Source organism: Neolamprologus brichardi, chromosome 18 (genome assembly GCF_056152115.1).
Source record: "Neolamprologus brichardi isolate AB-2024 chromosome 18, ASM5615211v1, whole genome shotgun sequence".
NCBI classification, from domain to species: domain Eukaryota; kingdom Metazoa; phylum Chordata; class Actinopteri; order Cichliformes; family Cichlidae; genus Neolamprologus; species Neolamprologus brichardi.
Genome location: NC_142121.1, coordinates 26,819,939 through 26,836,239, shown reverse-complemented (window position 1 = coordinate 26,836,239; position 16,301 = coordinate 26,819,939). Strand labels below are relative to the sequence as shown.

At 42.6% G+C, this 16,301-nt stretch overlaps 2 protein-coding genes across 3 annotated transcripts; one reads left to right on the top strand and one right to left on the bottom strand.

The window, feature by feature from the left end:
- Window positions 1-146: 146 nt before the first annotated feature.
- Window positions 147-6,422, bottom strand: glmna (glomulin, FKBP associated protein a). 2 transcript variants are annotated; one of them, XM_006786794.3, is made up of 18 exons: window positions 6,061-6,422; window positions 4,870-4,995; window positions 4,673-4,786; window positions 4,469-4,577; window positions 3,840-4,128; window positions 3,608-3,707; window positions 3,316-3,497; window positions 3,100-3,153; window positions 2,924-2,954; window positions 2,382-2,471; window positions 2,247-2,288; window positions 2,034-2,107; window positions 1,863-1,947; window positions 1,658-1,767; window positions 1,059-1,122; window positions 804-939; window positions 516-586; window positions 147-414 (listed from the first exon to the last, which is right to left on the bottom strand). In XM_006786794.3, exons 1-18 carry the CDS (start codon window positions 6,112-6,114, stop codon window positions 325-327), a joined length of 1,821 nt encoding a protein of 606 aa, XP_006786857.2. In that variant the 5' UTR covers window positions 6,115-6,422; the 3' UTR covers window positions 147-324. The 2 variants fall into 2 exon arrangements, with proteins under 2 accessions (XP_006786857.2, XP_035761985.2); XM_035906092.2 differs by having other exon boundaries at window positions 4,870-4,992.
- Window positions 6,423-6,500: 78 nt separating this feature from the next.
- On the top strand, window positions 6,501-16,106 carry rpap2 (RNA polymerase II associated protein 2). The gene is made up of 12 exons (XM_006786792.3): window positions 6,501-6,578; window positions 6,780-6,825; window positions 6,952-7,066; window positions 8,255-8,353; window positions 8,448-8,513; window positions 8,608-8,696; window positions 8,801-8,836; window positions 8,922-9,960; window positions 10,055-10,158; window positions 10,364-10,444; window positions 12,444-12,512; window positions 15,841-16,106. Exons 1-12 carry the CDS (start codon window positions 6,524-6,526, stop codon window positions 15,983-15,985), a joined length of 1,944 nt encoding a protein of 647 aa, XP_006786855.2. The 5' UTR covers window positions 6,501-6,523; the 3' UTR covers window positions 15,986-16,106.
- Window positions 16,107-16,301: the final 195 nt, after the last annotated feature.

Below are 16,301 nucleotides of genomic sequence, written 5' to 3'. Positions count from 1 at the left end.
TCTGGGCAACACAGGCTGCATGAACCTAAGATATTTTTGTGATGGCAGGAGAAACTGAAGCTTCCAAAGGTTACAAATTATTTTTACCAAACCACAACTTTTTTACACTTTCACCAAAAATGAAAACACCTGATTTAACCTGCGAGTACAAAAGTTTGAAAGTTTATTACCGAGCTTACAAACTTGCCATTTCTTTTAAACCTGTAATTGACAATGTATGCAACATTTTATAATTACACTGTAAAGCAAAGAGACCAGCAGTGCACTAGCACTTTGTTTTGAAACAAGTAACAGTTTTCTGTTTGAGATGATGAGCTTGTGTGGTTACAGGTTGTCCTTCACCTCGATGAGTTCCTCTATCCGTGCCAACACGCTCTCAATCATGTCAAACGTGTGCAGGGCAGAGTGCAGAGCCTGGCAGGACCAATGAAAATGCAGTCAGGAACATCACAGTGCTTTCTTAATCCCCACACACATAAATATGTGATACGATGCCATCTGACTGTGTTACTCACCTGAATCTGTGACTCTGGGGTCATGCTGGGCAGCTCCTCACCACCAACAGACACAGAAAGTACAGACTCTTCTGTGAAGAAACAAATGCTGTCAGAAAGCCTCTGAACACTTTTGATGATGCTACATGTTGAAAAGTGCCATTAAGAAGTTGTTTGAGTTGGGACGAGTACAAAAGAAGCCTGAGAAAAATGAAGCCAAGCTACCTGCAAAATAGAAGCCCTCCTGTGCATGCATAGAGTCTCTATGTTGTACTAAGAAATGGGAAATTAAAGTGTCGCTGATCTGACCTTTAGCCTTGCTCTTCTTGGCCTCCATTGTGTTCTGCAGCTCTCTTTCATAGTGGGCCCTGGACATGTTCACACCAACACGAAGGGGCTTCATGAACGTATCTTCTATTTTATACAGTTCTGTCCAGATGCCGGTCTTCAGCAGCATCAGAACACACACAGAGAAAGCTTATATACCCTTATAGGCCATCATAAAGGTGAACGGCTTGTTTTAAAATGTAATTTTTGGTGTTTTCAGCTCTACAGTGCACTCACCTGGTTCTCTGTCACTTTGTCTCTGATGACCAGGTAACGCAGCAGATTTAGAGACTCCATGACTCTGTAGAGATCAACACACACATGCGCTGTTTCTTAATCTACCTTCCAGACATTTCCAAAACTTTCAACTACTCTCGTCCATAAAGTCCAAGATTTTGTTGTTAAATAATGACTTCTGATCAGGGCGACACGTACACTCAACCAGCCACACCGATTCAACTGCTCATTAATTCAAATATCTAATCAGTCAATCACATGGCAGCAACTTAAGTGCATTTAATGACCAGTGAGTATATTTTACTGGCCTTTTTTAAAAACTAAAAAATCAACAGCAATACTACTTTGTTTATACTTATTGCACAATTTAATATAAAAAGCACCAAGGGGTGTTTGTTGTTTAAAATCTTATCGAGAAAATTCCTCATGATTACACAGAAGTGTCCAATTAAATTTAAACATCTCATATTTTCTCAGGAAGAAACAAAATTGAACAATGTAATACTTTCTTTTAAACAGTGTGTATGACCCTTTTTAACAGTGCGTGTTGGGGCTGGCTGTCACACTCCTGTGACCCGCATTAGTGTGTGTGCACAGACCTGTCCAGGTACTGCAGGAGGTCAGTCTCTGGGCCATCTGGAAGAATAAGAACCTTACGCAGCAGAGGCATGAGCTGAATGCCTTCAAACCAGACGTTACTGTTACCTGGCTGGAGACAGAGCGATAAAGAGATTCTTTTAGGTCCCCCAAGAAATTTTAAACATGGCCCACACTGCCATTTTTTCCTTTAATGTACATCTTCACCTGCAGGGCAATGTCTATCTGATTCTTGATATTTTTAATGACGTAGCCTTCAACTCCTGAGTGGTTACTCGTCTTCAACATGTACCTGAAACAAGAACACAGGTCGCTTGCAGTGGGAAGTGGAAAAGACACATTTCTGATTAATTTTCAGGGAAGAAAGGCGGAGCTCACTGGAAGAATCTGTACTTGGCTTCAGTGTTGAACTTATCAATGCTCAGCTGGAAAACCTTCAGTCCTTTAGTTCTCTGAAGACAAAAAGAAGTATCGTCAAAGTTTCATTCTAGGTACCAAAAACGAGATGAAGGTAACACAAATGAAAGCCGATTTCAAACCAAATGATCTGACATTAGATTTTAAACACATCAAAATTGATTAAAAACTTACCAGTTCATGCTTTGGACATATCGTCATGACCTTTATTAAGTTCTGAAATTAAACACTGACATTAATAACATTATATGACGCACACAAAACACAACAGTAGACCCAACAGGTCTATAATGAAGCGACTGCATTCACCTGAGGGACTGTGAGGAAGGTTTTAATCTCCAGCAGGTCAGCACGCAGACTGCCGTCCTCGACTCGCACCAGACTTTTCTCATACAGCTCCTGTGTGATGCACATCCATCATACACTGATGACTGCTTTTAATGTGCAGAAGAAGATTTAAGTAACACAGTGACCATTTACACTGGCAGGTAACGACCCTTACAGCCTCATTCTTTGGCTTCTTCTGATTGGCTATTATAGGAAAAAATGTGGGGAACCTCAAGTTTTAGAGTCTAAAGCCTCTCCAAATGCTAACCTCATTATTTGAAAACTTGGCCATGTTGAATATGAGCATCCAAGATGATGACCGTACATATCAAACCATAAGAAAACAAACTTTTCATAAGTTTTTAAACATGTTGTGTTTAATTAAAATAGCACCATGGAAATATATAGGATTAAATCCAGGAGTCAATATGTGACTCCTGGATTTAATCCTATATATTTCCATGATTAGGGTCATTATAATTTATGTAATAAATAACTAATAAATAAGTGAAAACGTCACCTACCAGTCCTTTCTGAAGCTTGGACTCCTCAGTTCTATAAAAGATAGATATCACTGATTACAGGTTGATCATTAAAGTGGACACATATATATATGTGTATAATGTGCATATTCATATTTTACAGCTTTTGTAAAACGCTAACAAAGATTATAACACAACACATTATTATGTCACGTTACCTGGACAGGAGGACAGAGACGTGCTCGATGTTACATCGAAGACTGAACACGGGACTGCAGAGAGAATACGGAGTGTTGGGAGCATTAGCATTATTTAAATGTTTCAGTATTTGTTAATGTAGAACTACTGAAACACCCAAGTACAGATTCATTTCAAGCCAAGTGGGAATAATCCCACATTGTGCATCCCAGGAGAAAAATATGTTTTCAAAATACCTGAAAACAGTGGGGAAGGTGTCTGCAGCCAGGTGATGGACAAACACCAGATGAGCCAAGCTGGCCAAAGACTCTTTAGGATATCGCACCTCCTCCTCGAGAAAGCCGGGAACCTGCTTTTTCTTCAAAAGAGGCTGGTGCACGAGACTGCTGAGGGACTCCCCAATAGAACCGAGGATGTTCTGCAGGACACAGAAAACCACGATTACCATGATATGCAAGTACGTGACGAACTGATGACATATTAGAAACCAGCAATGACACCATTTACACGTTTGAAAAATGGTTTTACCAAAATCTCGGTGGCAAAAGTCCTGAGGGGGGACAGAGCCAGCGTGTCAGGATCCTTGAGGTGTACTTCCAACAAAGGATGACTCAGACTCTTCATACAGCTTAAGAGGAGACAAACAAAAATGAAGCCTCAGCATCATCAGTTTTCAAAAGCCCTGCAGTGCTTTTCTATGACATTATGTCGGACTATCAAACGTGAGTCTGAGCTGGAAAACACATTTTTTTTCACTCACAACTTCAGAAGTTCTGTCCGCAGCTCATCCTCTTTATCCTTCCCCTGTCTGCCCACAGTCCTGTTTGTAGTCTCGCTCTGCATCTCATTATTCGGCAGGTTATGTCTGACTTCTTGAACAAAAGGTCTGACGAAATCGATCATGTCAGTGCAGCAACGGCAAAACGAAAAGACGTCATCCTCCTCTTGCTCCTTGGTGTGAGGGAGAGGCAGTTTGGCCACCTGGTCCAGCACGGACGACAGCGCCATGCCCAAAGATGACGCCTTACGGCCGCCCAGGCGCACAAGCACTGTTAGAGGCGAGAAAAAGAGAATACATCACAATAATAATAGCAAGAAAAAGCATTCAAACAGCAATATGCAACATATACAGTCAGGTCCATAAATATTGGGACATCGACACAATTCTAACATTTTTGGCTCTATACACCACCACTATGGATTCCAAATGAAACGAACAAGATGTGCTTTAACTGCAGACTGTCAGCTTTCATTTGAGGGTATTTACATCCAAATCAGGTGAACAGTGTAGGAATTACAACAGTTTGCATATGTGCCTGACTGCATGTAAGACAAGAAAAAAAAACAGTAAGAAGAGTGGCCTTAAAGATGACTAAAAAGATTCTTTACCTTTCTGTAAAGGCTTCAAGAGCAGATGGAGACTCTCTGCTATTGTATCAGGATCATCCTGCTCCAGCTGCTCCAACAGGCCGATCAGCAGCTCTTTCGGTCTGCACGTCTGCAAAAACAACCACAAAGATCACCCTTACAATGCTACATTCATGCAGTTTTCATCAGTGATGTTTTATCTTAAGTCCACTCCTGACCACTGACCTCCAGCAGGTGGTTAAAAATGGCCAGACACTGAGGAAGATTCTTGTCTTCTTTCTTCAGCAGGACCTGGATCAGCGGAGGCAGCAGGTTCCAACCCATGCATCTCACGATCTCCTGCACAGATGAAGACAGTTACACAGATGATTGTGTGACAAACCTGAGAAGCAGCGATTGGTGTCAACTTTGAGAAACGTTACCTGATTCTTTTCATCCAGCACAATACTGAGGACCTGCGCGCTGTTTCCCTCCTCGATACACGTCTGCCCAGCAACCGTGAAGATGTTGTGATCCTCGGTGGTGTAGCTGTCGTCTGGAAGAGCCTGCTGCATGAAAAAGAGACAAACAAGTGGGTAAAAATAGAGAAAACAGACATTTTAAACAGTTACTTATTAAATATTATATTCTATCAAATATCTCAAAGACACAATCTTGGCGTATTACACTCTTTGGGTTTGGGTTCAGAACACAGTCACCCCCCTCTGCTTTTAAGATTAGGCTTTTTGATAAAGTTTGTAGTTAGATCAGGTGACCCTGAACCATCCCTTAGTTTTGCTGCTACCTCAGGCTGCTGGGGGACTTCCCATGATCCACTGAAGATTTCTCCTCTATTCCCGTCTTCACTAACTGAGCATTTATACACTGCTGCTGTATGGCAGCAGTGTATAAATGGCGTGGTAGACCAATGGCGTGGTTAACTCACTCAACGTAACTCTACTCAGGCAATCAAATCCTTTACTCAGAGCACGTGTAAAAGTAGACAACTCGGAGAAGAGACGAGAGGCAGAAGCCAAAGGAATTAAGTCAGGGAGACAGACAGGGAGAAAAGGAGGGTTTAAAGTGAGATGGTTTACATGTGAAATGTAATTTAGAAAAAAGACAAAGAGGAGAAATTCAAAAACTTTTCATTATTTTAAATTAAGCACTTTATTTGAAGATAACTTTTTTAAAAGCTATAATTTTACTTGAAACCAAAAAAGAACATTTTTTTTTTCATTTGAGAAATGAATAATAAATATTGTTGAAATACCGAATTACACTTTCTTTGCTTTACATTACAACCAGTTATTGCCCATATACTGACACTGTATAACTATTAGGCTACTTTAAAATAGACTGCACTTATAATCATGTGGAACTTGATTATATTTTGGACTTGGAAATGTTCTCAAACTGGACCTCCTTACATTGTAATTGAATACCTCTGATCTAGAATATGCTCTAGTGAGAGACTCAAAACCCAGGTCAGCTCAGTCTGTGGGTGCATTCTGTCACTGTGAGTGGGTACCAGCATCCAGGTTGGTGCCAGTGACTGTGCCGACGTGCTGTTTAGGGAATTGATATCAGAGTGAAGGAGTGGATGGGGGTTACAAGTACCACTGAATACTTACACATCTTTGGACCACCTCACTGAGCTGCTCCAGAGCCATCCCTGCTGTCTTCATACGGGTGTTGTCCTCATGCAGAAGTCCTCAAAAACAGGGGAAACTTCAAGTATATAAAAAAAACAGGTCCAATGGTGTCAGAGGTTAAGCTCTGAGCCTGTGTGACTGTAAACACAGCAGAGCAGCAGGGATGCTAACCCCGCTATTAGCCGAACAGTGGCTAGCCAAACAAATTCACCGCCACGAAAAGAGCCGCTGGTGTGGACGCAAACGGGACCGAGGTCAAGGGGACACGTACCTCAGCTCAACTTCCACAAACAGCCCGGTGAAAAAAAAAGCACACACACACACACACACACACACTACACGCTACGGACTCACCGCGCAAACGAGAAATTGTCCCCCCTGGCGTACCGTAGATGGAGACACGTCACAGGTCAAAGTTGAAAGCGTAGAAAACAGAAACAGCATGGAGACGGATGAGAGAAGAAGGAGCGGGAGCTCCAAAAAAACTTCCAAAAAGGGTTCGTTAAAAGCCTGTTTTTTGTTTCTCGGGTTTTAGAGAAGTGTTCACAGCGTTGTGGAGAGTTACACGGATCTCAGAGCGCTCACAGCTGGCTTGTGTAGCCTTTGGTTGGTTGGTTGGTAGAGTAACAACATCTCTTCCCTCACAGATTAATTTAACTCGTATATTCAATTTTTTGTTGTTGTTGTTTGTGAGGCAGGTGGGAAACGTGTCAAAGCACTCACCGCGGAGGAAGAAGCGAGAAGGTGAGAAACCCCTACTCCACCAGGACATCTCTACTGGACGCTTCAGCTGCACCAGTAATCATTACCAAACATTTGTTGGTTGTGGAGTAAACACAGACACTTCTTCACGTGTGTGCTTTGTGTCAGGAGAGAGGAGCTGAAGGAGAAGCTGAGGGAGAAGTTGGAGCTGGAGAAGAGAGCTTTGAAGGTGGTGGAGCGGCTCCTGGACGACAGTGTGGCTGAGGACTTCCTAGTGGACTGTGTATGTGTCACCGGTGACTTTAGACAGGGCACAAGCTTTAGGCAAACCAGGAGACGAAGTCTTTCCTCACTGCTCTCACGCACAGGTCCTGTTACCCTTACATCACTGCCAAGCCTCTGTCATACTAAACCTGTCTCTTTTATTCACACCATGTCTGCCACGATTAATTAGAATCTCACAGTCTCAGAACATGGCCCAATCTGCAGTTTCCAGGGTTTATAATCGCCATGAGATCCCTATGATTGAGGTTTTGCCATTGGCCCAGTATAATACAGCCTGGCTCTAGCATGCTATTTAGACCTGTTATGAATTTGAATACAGCAGTGCCATTGCCTCACAGCAAGAAGGACCTGAGGAGTATGCTAAGTTCACTACAGCCAGGCTTTGTTTGCGTTAGGTGTTGACAAAGCTTAAAACCCCAGACAGAGTTAATGGACATCATTATGATGATGTTTAACTAGGCTTGTTGTTACGGGATGTCATGTTCTACTCTTTTTCCACACAGAATAATCCCTGTGAATGCTGTCTAATCAGACGTTATAAGGTGATAATGATAAAATGCTGTCAAAAGTCTCTAACGAACAGCAAAAATATTACAATAAAATGCAAAACTGTTACAGACAACACAAGATATTAATGCTGTGGAAAAATGTCAATCATGGCATCTAGTGCATAGAAGGATAAAATAAACAACCTAATGTATTCGGCATTAGTTACCATGGTGATGTAGCCAGGTGAAAAGAGAGACACTTTCGTGGCACAGAAAATTCTGACTTCAAGTTCGACATAACTCGCTAACCCATAATCTCATTCTGTAGTGCCTTTCTGTGTGGAGTTTGTTCCCCCTGTGTCTGTGTGGATTCCCTCCAGATACTCAGGCTTCCTGTCACAGACCAAAGGCATCCATAATTGGTTAGCTGGTCGGAGCTGTGAATGGTTGTCTGTATCTGTGTGTTAGCTTTGTGATGGACTCGCAACCAGTCTAGGGTGGACTCTGCCTCTCATCCTATGGCAGCTGAGATACGCTGTGTAAACACACACTTTTTTCCCATTTCTGATGACAGACTTTAGATTACATGCAGGCTTTTTGTCAATATTCAGATAATTTAAAATGTCACGCAATATTAATTTTACACAAATGTAAACCAGAGAAAAGCTGCAAAGTAACGAGTTCTCTTTACTTCACAGGCCAAAATGATCACCCCAGCTAATTACAAAGATACTGTAGAGGAGAGGTCTATTGCTAAGCTGTGCGGTTATCCCGTCTGTCCTAATAAACTGGGCAAGGTAAGGCCACTGATATTGCATTTTGTTTGCAAATAATAAACATCTCCATGTCTCATATGTGATGACTGAGTCTGTGGTGCTGTTCACTTTCTAGATCCCATCTCAACAATACAAAATTTCTACTAAGACCAATAAAGTGTATGACATCACAGAGCGCAAGGTGAGTGTTTCTACGTGAAATTGTTTTTTTGTTTTTTACACTTGCCAGAGTGTGCTTAAAGACACATTTTGGTCTTTGCTTCTTTTGTCTTTAGTGTTTTTGCAGTAATTTCTGCTACAAAGCCTCCAAAGCGTTTGAGCTACAAATACCAAAGACGCCTCTTTGGGTTCGGCAACATGAGAGGTGTGTGTGCTGCTTCTCATCTCTGTCCTAAATCACCTGATTGAGCTAATCGTTGAATGCAGTGATGTTCTGTATAATGTCTTTGCTCCCTTTCTCTCTCTCAGTCCTCCTCAAATTAAGTTGTTGAAGCAAGGAGAACGGTACGTAATAAGTTTCGGTGTTTAGTTTTCCATATTTAGCCTTATTAATAGAAAGACTGATCCAGGGTTACATGTGTGCATTCAGTGGGAGCTCTGGTGAGGAGGTGATGCTGTCTGAGAGGTGTCTAAAAGAGGAGGACGTCGAGAACCCCGTGGCTGCTCAGCACGAGGAGCTTCACAGCTCTCGGGATCATCCTGCTGGAGGCAGCCACAGTGATGTCAGTGACGGCGAACATGAGCAGGACTTTGTCTCCAGCGTGGTCTCTCAGCAGCAGAGACCCTGGGTACACTGGGGTGACCTGCCTAAACGCTCAGATGAGGATGAGAAAGGACAACAAAGGAATTCTGAAACAAGAAAGATAAACAACGAAGAGGGGAATGAAGAAAAGAGCGAACCTCCTCAGAGTCAGAATACAGAGGAACAGAGAAGTATGATAGAAGATGAGGAAAGAAAAGAGGCAGACGTGCGTAAAACTGAAGTTACTGATGCTGAAAAACCCAAAGAGCGGCAGGTGACACATACGGACCAGGCGGCACCACGAGAGAGAGAGTTATCTGAGCTTTCTGGTGTGGAAGAGACTACAGCTGAGATGAGCGTGTGCAGTTTATCGGAGACGGTAACTCGCAGCGTTCCTCGCTCAAACCCTCCAACAGAAAGTAAACAAATTCCTGCCACTAATCAGAACAGCCACGGCCAGCAAGAACTCAACATCACGCAGGTGGGTATGAGCAAGAGGGGGGCAGCTGGGCTGCGAGATCTACTGAAGAACCACGCCGAAGTCAAACCTGACTCTGTACGGATGAATCTGCTCGATTGCCTAAAAAACACATTGAAGGAGTGGTGTACCGATGAGACGTTAACGTTCCTGTACGGCTCCGATCACTCCCTTGGTTCTCCCTATGCCGAGGTAAGAGAAGAAGAAGGCAAAGAGGAGTTGGATGAAGATGACCTTGAGGATGAGGTGACAGCTGACAACAGCGGGGACAAGAAGAGCCCGTCAGCTGCAGCGCCAAACTATGACACGCTGCGGAGGGAGACCCAGGATCTGGAGCTCCGGGTCAGGGAATTTTATAAGGGCACGTGGATTCTGCCTGACGAGAAAGAGGAGCCCAATAGAAAGCAGGTAAGTGCATATTAAAAGACTTGCTTTAAGAGTTTGATTTTAAATTAGGTGAGCTCACAGAGTGAGTTTTGTTCTTAAACCATCCCCACACCAGGTGACAGTCCAGGAAAGCATCAAGGATCCGGTCCTGCCGCTCGTTGACTCTCATGCTCAGAACCTCATCCAGAAACGAATCACAGTGGAGAAACTCTCCAGCTGGTGCGTGTCTGTTTGTCCTTTATTTCTTGGATGTGGCACACAGAGCCTTATTAATTTCTTTTCCTGGTTTTTCTTCAACAGCTGTGAAGGTCCCGTGAACCTCACTGCTGCACAGTTTGACATGGCTGCACATAATCATGATTTTCATGATCAGTTAATCTTAATTCTTTGCTCTCTTGTCTTGTTTTGTGGTTGTGCTGTGCAGCCTCAGAAACATTGTAGGTCCACTGCATCTCACCATGATTGACATCACTACCGACCTGAACAACCTGGTGCGGACGTTCAGGTCAGTACACTACACACTCAGTCTGATATGTGCTGTCTGAGAGTCTGCCACCAGAAAGGACGGACACACACACGCACACACACACACACAGGAGAGGGGAGGCGAGGCAGGTGTGAGTTTATAGTGGATGAGCTCTAGAAATGTGTCAAAAATTGCTGTTAAATTGAATTCATGTTAAGGGAAGGAAACCTAGCATTGAAACTGTGCCTTGTTCTGTGGGTTCATATTAAGCTCAGAAACATAATAGTGAAACTTGATTGTTTGTATGTAACTGAATGGCAGTTTACTTTTGAACACCTGCAGGATATAGACGTGTCCCGTTACCCTCTTTGTCATAAACCTAAATCTTTCACTTTTGCAAATTAGTGAGCATTTGCACAACTATGAGCATTTATTATAGCCATGCCATACAACCCCAGCTGCAAAAAATGTTGGGATGCTGCGCAAAATGTCAATAAAAACAGAATGCAACCATTTCTAAATCTCACAAACACAGATTTTATAAAGAATAGAAAACATATCAGATGCCTAAACTGAGACATTTCACGATTATGTGAAAATATTAGGATCAAGACTGAGCAGCTAGGATATCATATCAGACAAGACTGAGACACATACCTCTTCCAAAAAGATGCTACACAGCAGTAAACACGACTCTGTATTTGGACTCTATTCATAATTAACTGTTTTCACACCACATTGGATCTACTGAGAAACACTGAAAACCAAGCTACATAGAACAGGAAACTAACTGATTGGTTATCTGTTGTGATTTAGATCTCCTCTTTTATCTCCTTGCATGAGCAAAACATGTCATGAATGTTCTTGGAATCGCTCTTATTCTTCAGAAGAACTCAAAGAAATGAGTCTAACGTGTATTTAATGAGTTGATTTCATCTAAATTCCACAACACACAGTTGTTTAGCTCTGCTTCCCCCTACAGGCAGACATGAAGTATGACGAGCAGTAGTTTTATTGACTCTTTAAAACTTGTACTTTTTTCATGTGATGGGGCTAAATGTCTGCTTCAAAGAGAATTGTGGCTATTTTCCAAGAAAGTGTTTTAATCTCCTGCACATCAAAATAAGTATTACCAAATGTCATATATCTCACAGTGTGCCACACATGCTATACATCCACACAGGTATTTGACAGGAAAACGGGGGTTACTGATAACAACAACAGTCTTTCTTCTCCAAGTGTAGCTACACTGTGACACTGAGCCAGCATGCATGACACCAGGACTCTGAAACTGAAGCAGCTGAGTAGAATGAATTATTATATACGCTTGCTGTTTTTACTCAGTCAGCATAGCAGTATGGCTTCTGTTTCTCTATAAGAATGACAGAGCTCTGTTTTAAGAAAAAAAAAGGGGGGGGGGGAATTTTTTTTAAACTTGTGCCAGAATTGAGCATTTCCTGCCTTAGACACACCCTGGATTGCCATTGGCTGCTTTGGATGTTTTCAACAGGCCTGCTGTTAAATCACTGTGTCTGTGATTTAAACGCACATCAGGCTATGGAGCAACACCGCCATGGTCCTGCTTCCGGGAATTGTCTTTGTGCTGTCAAGAGGCCCCAATAACAAGAGGCTCAAACCAAAGAATATACACAGCGCTGGCAGAAAGACATAAATCATTGCTGCATGCAGTGTTTTTGGTTGTTGCTCTCAGTCTGTGCACAATTGATATTTCTAGTTTATTTATATCTAGAATGAAGCATTTCTGCAGACTATCTGCAGAGGGACACAGATGTGTGGTGACTGTGGCCCAGAACATATAGCGGGTTATGATTTGATGTCCAGCTGCTCCAGTCTGAATTCTGAAATGTCGATGGGCGAGATACTGGAACTGCTGTGCATCCTCCATAAAATGTGCACACACACACACACACACACACACACACACACACACACACACACACACACACACACACACACACACACACACACACACACACACACAGACAGAGTACTTAACAGTGGTGCTTTATGTTCACAGGTTCACCAACAAAAACATCATCCATAAAACTCCAGAGTGGACCCTCATAGCTGTGGTGCTTCTGCATCTGTAAGTTTTCTGTGTGTGTGTCGTGTGCGCGCGCACGTGTTTAAGTTTAATGTCAGCTGTCGAGCTGCTCCTCAGCAAGCCCGGTTGAACATTGGAGAGAAAAAACATTACAAGGAAATGAAGAACCATGGTTTCTCGGGAAATAGACCACGTCGGCCGTCTTTACCCGTGTGTGCAAATGTTTGCGTGCCTTGACAATGAGAAAAGTGTGTATTTAATGTTTACTGTGCTGGTGTATGATAAGATTTTTTTTATTTATTTTTTTTGTAAAACAAGCAGGAACCAGATTTCTAAGCAACAAATGAGCATTATAACGTATGACTGGGTGAAGATGACACATACTGGATTTAACATTATGTTATTTCCAGACTGGTGCATGAAGAGGTGCTTAAATCAGAGATGCAACAGCAATCTGCATTTTTAACACTGTTTGAAATTGAAAGAAAAGAATAAGAAGTCATCATGGTGCATTTGACAGACTGCTGTGTGCTTTGGCATAGTTTGGCACCTACCATATGGTCTGTGTGTGTGTGTCTGTGTTGCTGGCAGTTCACGGACAGTTCCGTGCTGCTCCCGTCTAAGTACACAGAGACGCCTCATGGCCTTATCTGCACCTGATTACCTCTGTCCAGATCCGTGATGGAGGACAGAAGGCACACAGTTCCTGCGTATCCTTTATATTGCCCCGGGCTGGGAAACCTTTCACCTGACGGCTGATTCTGATTTGTTACTCCCTCAATGGTTCCTGGTCAGTTTGCTTTAATATCACGGCACACTGTGTGTCGTCTTGAACTTTAAAAGAAGTGTTGCACAGCTTTAGGTACTGTAGGTGATCTGCCACCTTGGAGAGCCAAGAGGTCTCTGAAACTTGCCCGACAGAAACTGTTGTGTAATTTTCAGCGAAATAAAGAGAATGAAATTCAACTTGTAAAACAGAAGCAAGATTTCTCATCTGGGGTCTGAAGTGATTTTACTATTGCAAAAAAAGAAAGATAAAAGGGTAAAAAGGTTAGTGAATGCTTTGGAATTACCAGGATTTCAGCACTGATTACTCACAAAGTGTGTTTGTCACATTGTGAATTATATGAAGCTCAGACCGCCTTTTATGAGTAATCACTGCAGAAATCCTGGTAATTCCAAAGGGTTCACAGAAGGGTTTTGGGAACGGTGTCCGTCTCTAATTCTGACAGTTGTTGTAATACATTTCCAGATTTGATTTTAAGAACGTACTGACTCCACTTCTGAACAGTCAACATTCATTTGTAAATATTACCCTTTCATTGGTCAGATGTGACACTGGTGCTCTATGATTTCATCGGTTTCCATCCTTCCATTCCTCCATCATGAATAATTTGGTGTGCTGTCTTATCTGTCTGCTGCACGGCAGCTGTGGAGCTAGTCTGGCTGCTATTGTTCAGCCCAGCTGAATAATGGATGCCCCCCCTGCAACACTAGACCCTGGGCTGAACCGGAGATTGACCAGGAGTGTACCTCCTCTCTGGTAAGGGCAGGTAGAGAGGCATGGGTGGGGGAGGATGATGGGGAGGGATGGAGGTTGGAGAGAGATGACAGAGGGCTACAGACAGTGAGTTTAGTGTTGGAGGGAAATATTCTTGCACTAACTTGACAAATACTCTGTTTTTTGTACTGATACTGTGAATCTGGCTTCATGTCAGCCATGACTTGTCTGAGCTGCGGTCTTAAGATAGAGCAAGTGGTTGAACAGATAAAGTCCATCTCGCTTAAATTGGTGGAAACTTTGACCGTCTAACCTGATAAAAGATGAATCTCACAGTGTAATTTTCCATGTTACTGAAGGCATTTCCCAAATAGAAACACACATTTATTTACTTTTTTTAAAAAATTCAATAATTATTTACTTTGATTTATTTCAAAAACAGTGGACAGTAAAACACTGGAGCCTGTCCAGCTGTCGTAGGGTGAGAGACACACGATGGGCCGGTTGCCTGTCCATCACAGAGGCAACAAGCATTCACGCTCACATTAACACCTGCAGTAAAATGTTGAATCACCACTTAACCTATCATTAATTTTGTTGGATTGTGGGAGGAAACCCGGCGCGCTTGTGGAAACAACCCACACGAGCACAGGGAGCACCCATGTGATCGGCGGATTTGAACCCAGGACTTTCTTGCTGTGAGGCATAGCGGTTGTTTTTTGTTTGTTTTTAAACAAATATATGCTCATTTTGATGACGCAACACTGAAAGTCACATTTGTTAGGCGTTCAGCTACTCAACAATTCAGAGCCTCTTTTGTCCTTATTTGGTTTCATAATGGGCCAAATGAGCCAGTTTAGGCTCTTTTGTTACCGATGCTGTTATAGCGCATGTGTATGTGGCTTTGCTGACACAAGCGAGGCCTTGCTGGGAAAAACAGCACCTTGATGGCAGCATACCTGTTTATGTCTCTCAGCATTAATGGGCCTGCAGACATGCACACGTTCCCCCTGCATGTGCGTCCTTTTGAGCAGCCTGGAAGCTTCCACTCCTCTTTAGCCGACATCTAGTTTTGTTTTTTGCTGCATTTTGTTTTCTGTGTGATTGATAATAATATGCACAGACACCACTTATCAGTAAGCCTCTCAGCAACCCCCACACTACAGCAAAGCTGAACATACACTCCTTTTACAGTGACTCAGCAGAGACTGAGCATTATTATGTTCACAAAAGTAGGATTGACCACGCGGCAGTATCAGCTTGTGTCATATGAATATACACGACAGTGTTGGCCCAAGGCGCTGTGTGATTTTCTTTTTTCTTTTTGTAGACATACGCTGTGAAGTGTTTAAAATCTATTCTCTCATGTCGGTCTCTTTCTGCTTGACATTCAGAGCTCGTCTTTACAGCTCTAAAAATGTAGTCGATGGCCAGATTTTTAATAGTGTGTGTGTGTGTGAACACTTTCATGAATAAAAAAAAGCAGGATATTTTTCTGCCTCAGGTCTGCAATAATTCTATTTGACCTGATCACTTTGCTGAGGAAAAACTCTATAAATAAAACTTTCGAGTTCGTTTTATTCAACAAATGTTATCCGTATGAGTCAGCAACCGCTGCTTTCTCATAGCACTCGGCACCTTGGCGAAGAGAGGCCTGTGTGAGAACATGGCTTAAATAAGAAGTGACTGCTAACTTTACACATCACGCTATTGAAGGCTGAACATGTCGTCTTTTACTTTTAGGGTAGTCTTTATAATGCTTACAGATCCCTTTTGTAACTTCTAAGAACTGGATTGTGTTTGTGTTGGAAGATAAGTCGCCCGTTTAGTGTTGAGTTGGTTTTAATTTGTCGGTTTTTCACATTTCAGGTTGTCAGAGGTGTCTCCGTTGGTGCGAGAAGCCCTGAAGACTTCGGCATCTGTGGAGTATTTGAACACGCTGATGGTGGAGCTGGGTCTGCAGGAGCAGGACTTTCTGAATTTGGTCCAGCTGTTTAAATCCCCTGCACACTGACACAGATACGGATAAAGCAATAAAACTGCACTCTTTGACTGTGTGACAAATGTTTGTTTGTTCTGTTGTTTTCTGGATTGTCTGTTTCCACAAAATAAATGTATCCATAATAATAATAGTAGCAGGAAGTTGTGTGTTTTATCCTGCATGTTGTTGGAGACTGTTGGTGTTGCGCACACAATCTGTGGTGAGATATGCCCAAATCAGATCCTTGAAGTTTTAAAGCTGTGGATGTTTAACGTAGGCGGGGCCAAATAAATCACACCCAGCTTTTTTTTTCTCTCCCCTCAGTGAAAACGCCATGTGGACACGCTGC

Excerpts from the sequence above, each read along its gene's own strand:
- rpap2 (XM_006786792.3), top strand. The coding sequence starts at position 6,524 with ATGGAGACGGATGAGAGAAGAAGGAGCGGGAGCTCCAAAAAAACTTCC. Across the intron at positions 8,514-8,607 it reads ATGACATCACAGAGCGCAAG|TGTTTTTGCAGTAATTTCTG; the intron begins GTGAGTGTTTCT and ends TTTTGTCTTTAG. Across the intron at positions 10,159-10,363 it reads GTGGAGAAACTCTCCAGCTG|CCTCAGAAACATTGTAGGTC; the intron begins GTGCGTGTCTGT and ends TGTGCTGTGCAG.
- glmna (XM_006786794.3), bottom strand. The coding sequence starts at position 6,114 with ATGAAGACAGCAGGGATGGCTCTGGAGCAGCTCAGTGAGGTGGTCCAA. Across the intron at positions 3,154-3,315 it reads ACCTTCCCCACTGTTTTCAG|TCCCGTGTTCAGTCTTCGAT; the intron begins GTATTTTGAAAA and ends TTCTCTCTGCAG. Across the intron at positions 415-515 it reads CCCCAGAGTCACAGATTCAG|GCTCTGCACTCTGCCCTGCA; the intron begins GTGAGTAACACA and ends TGGTCCTGCCAG.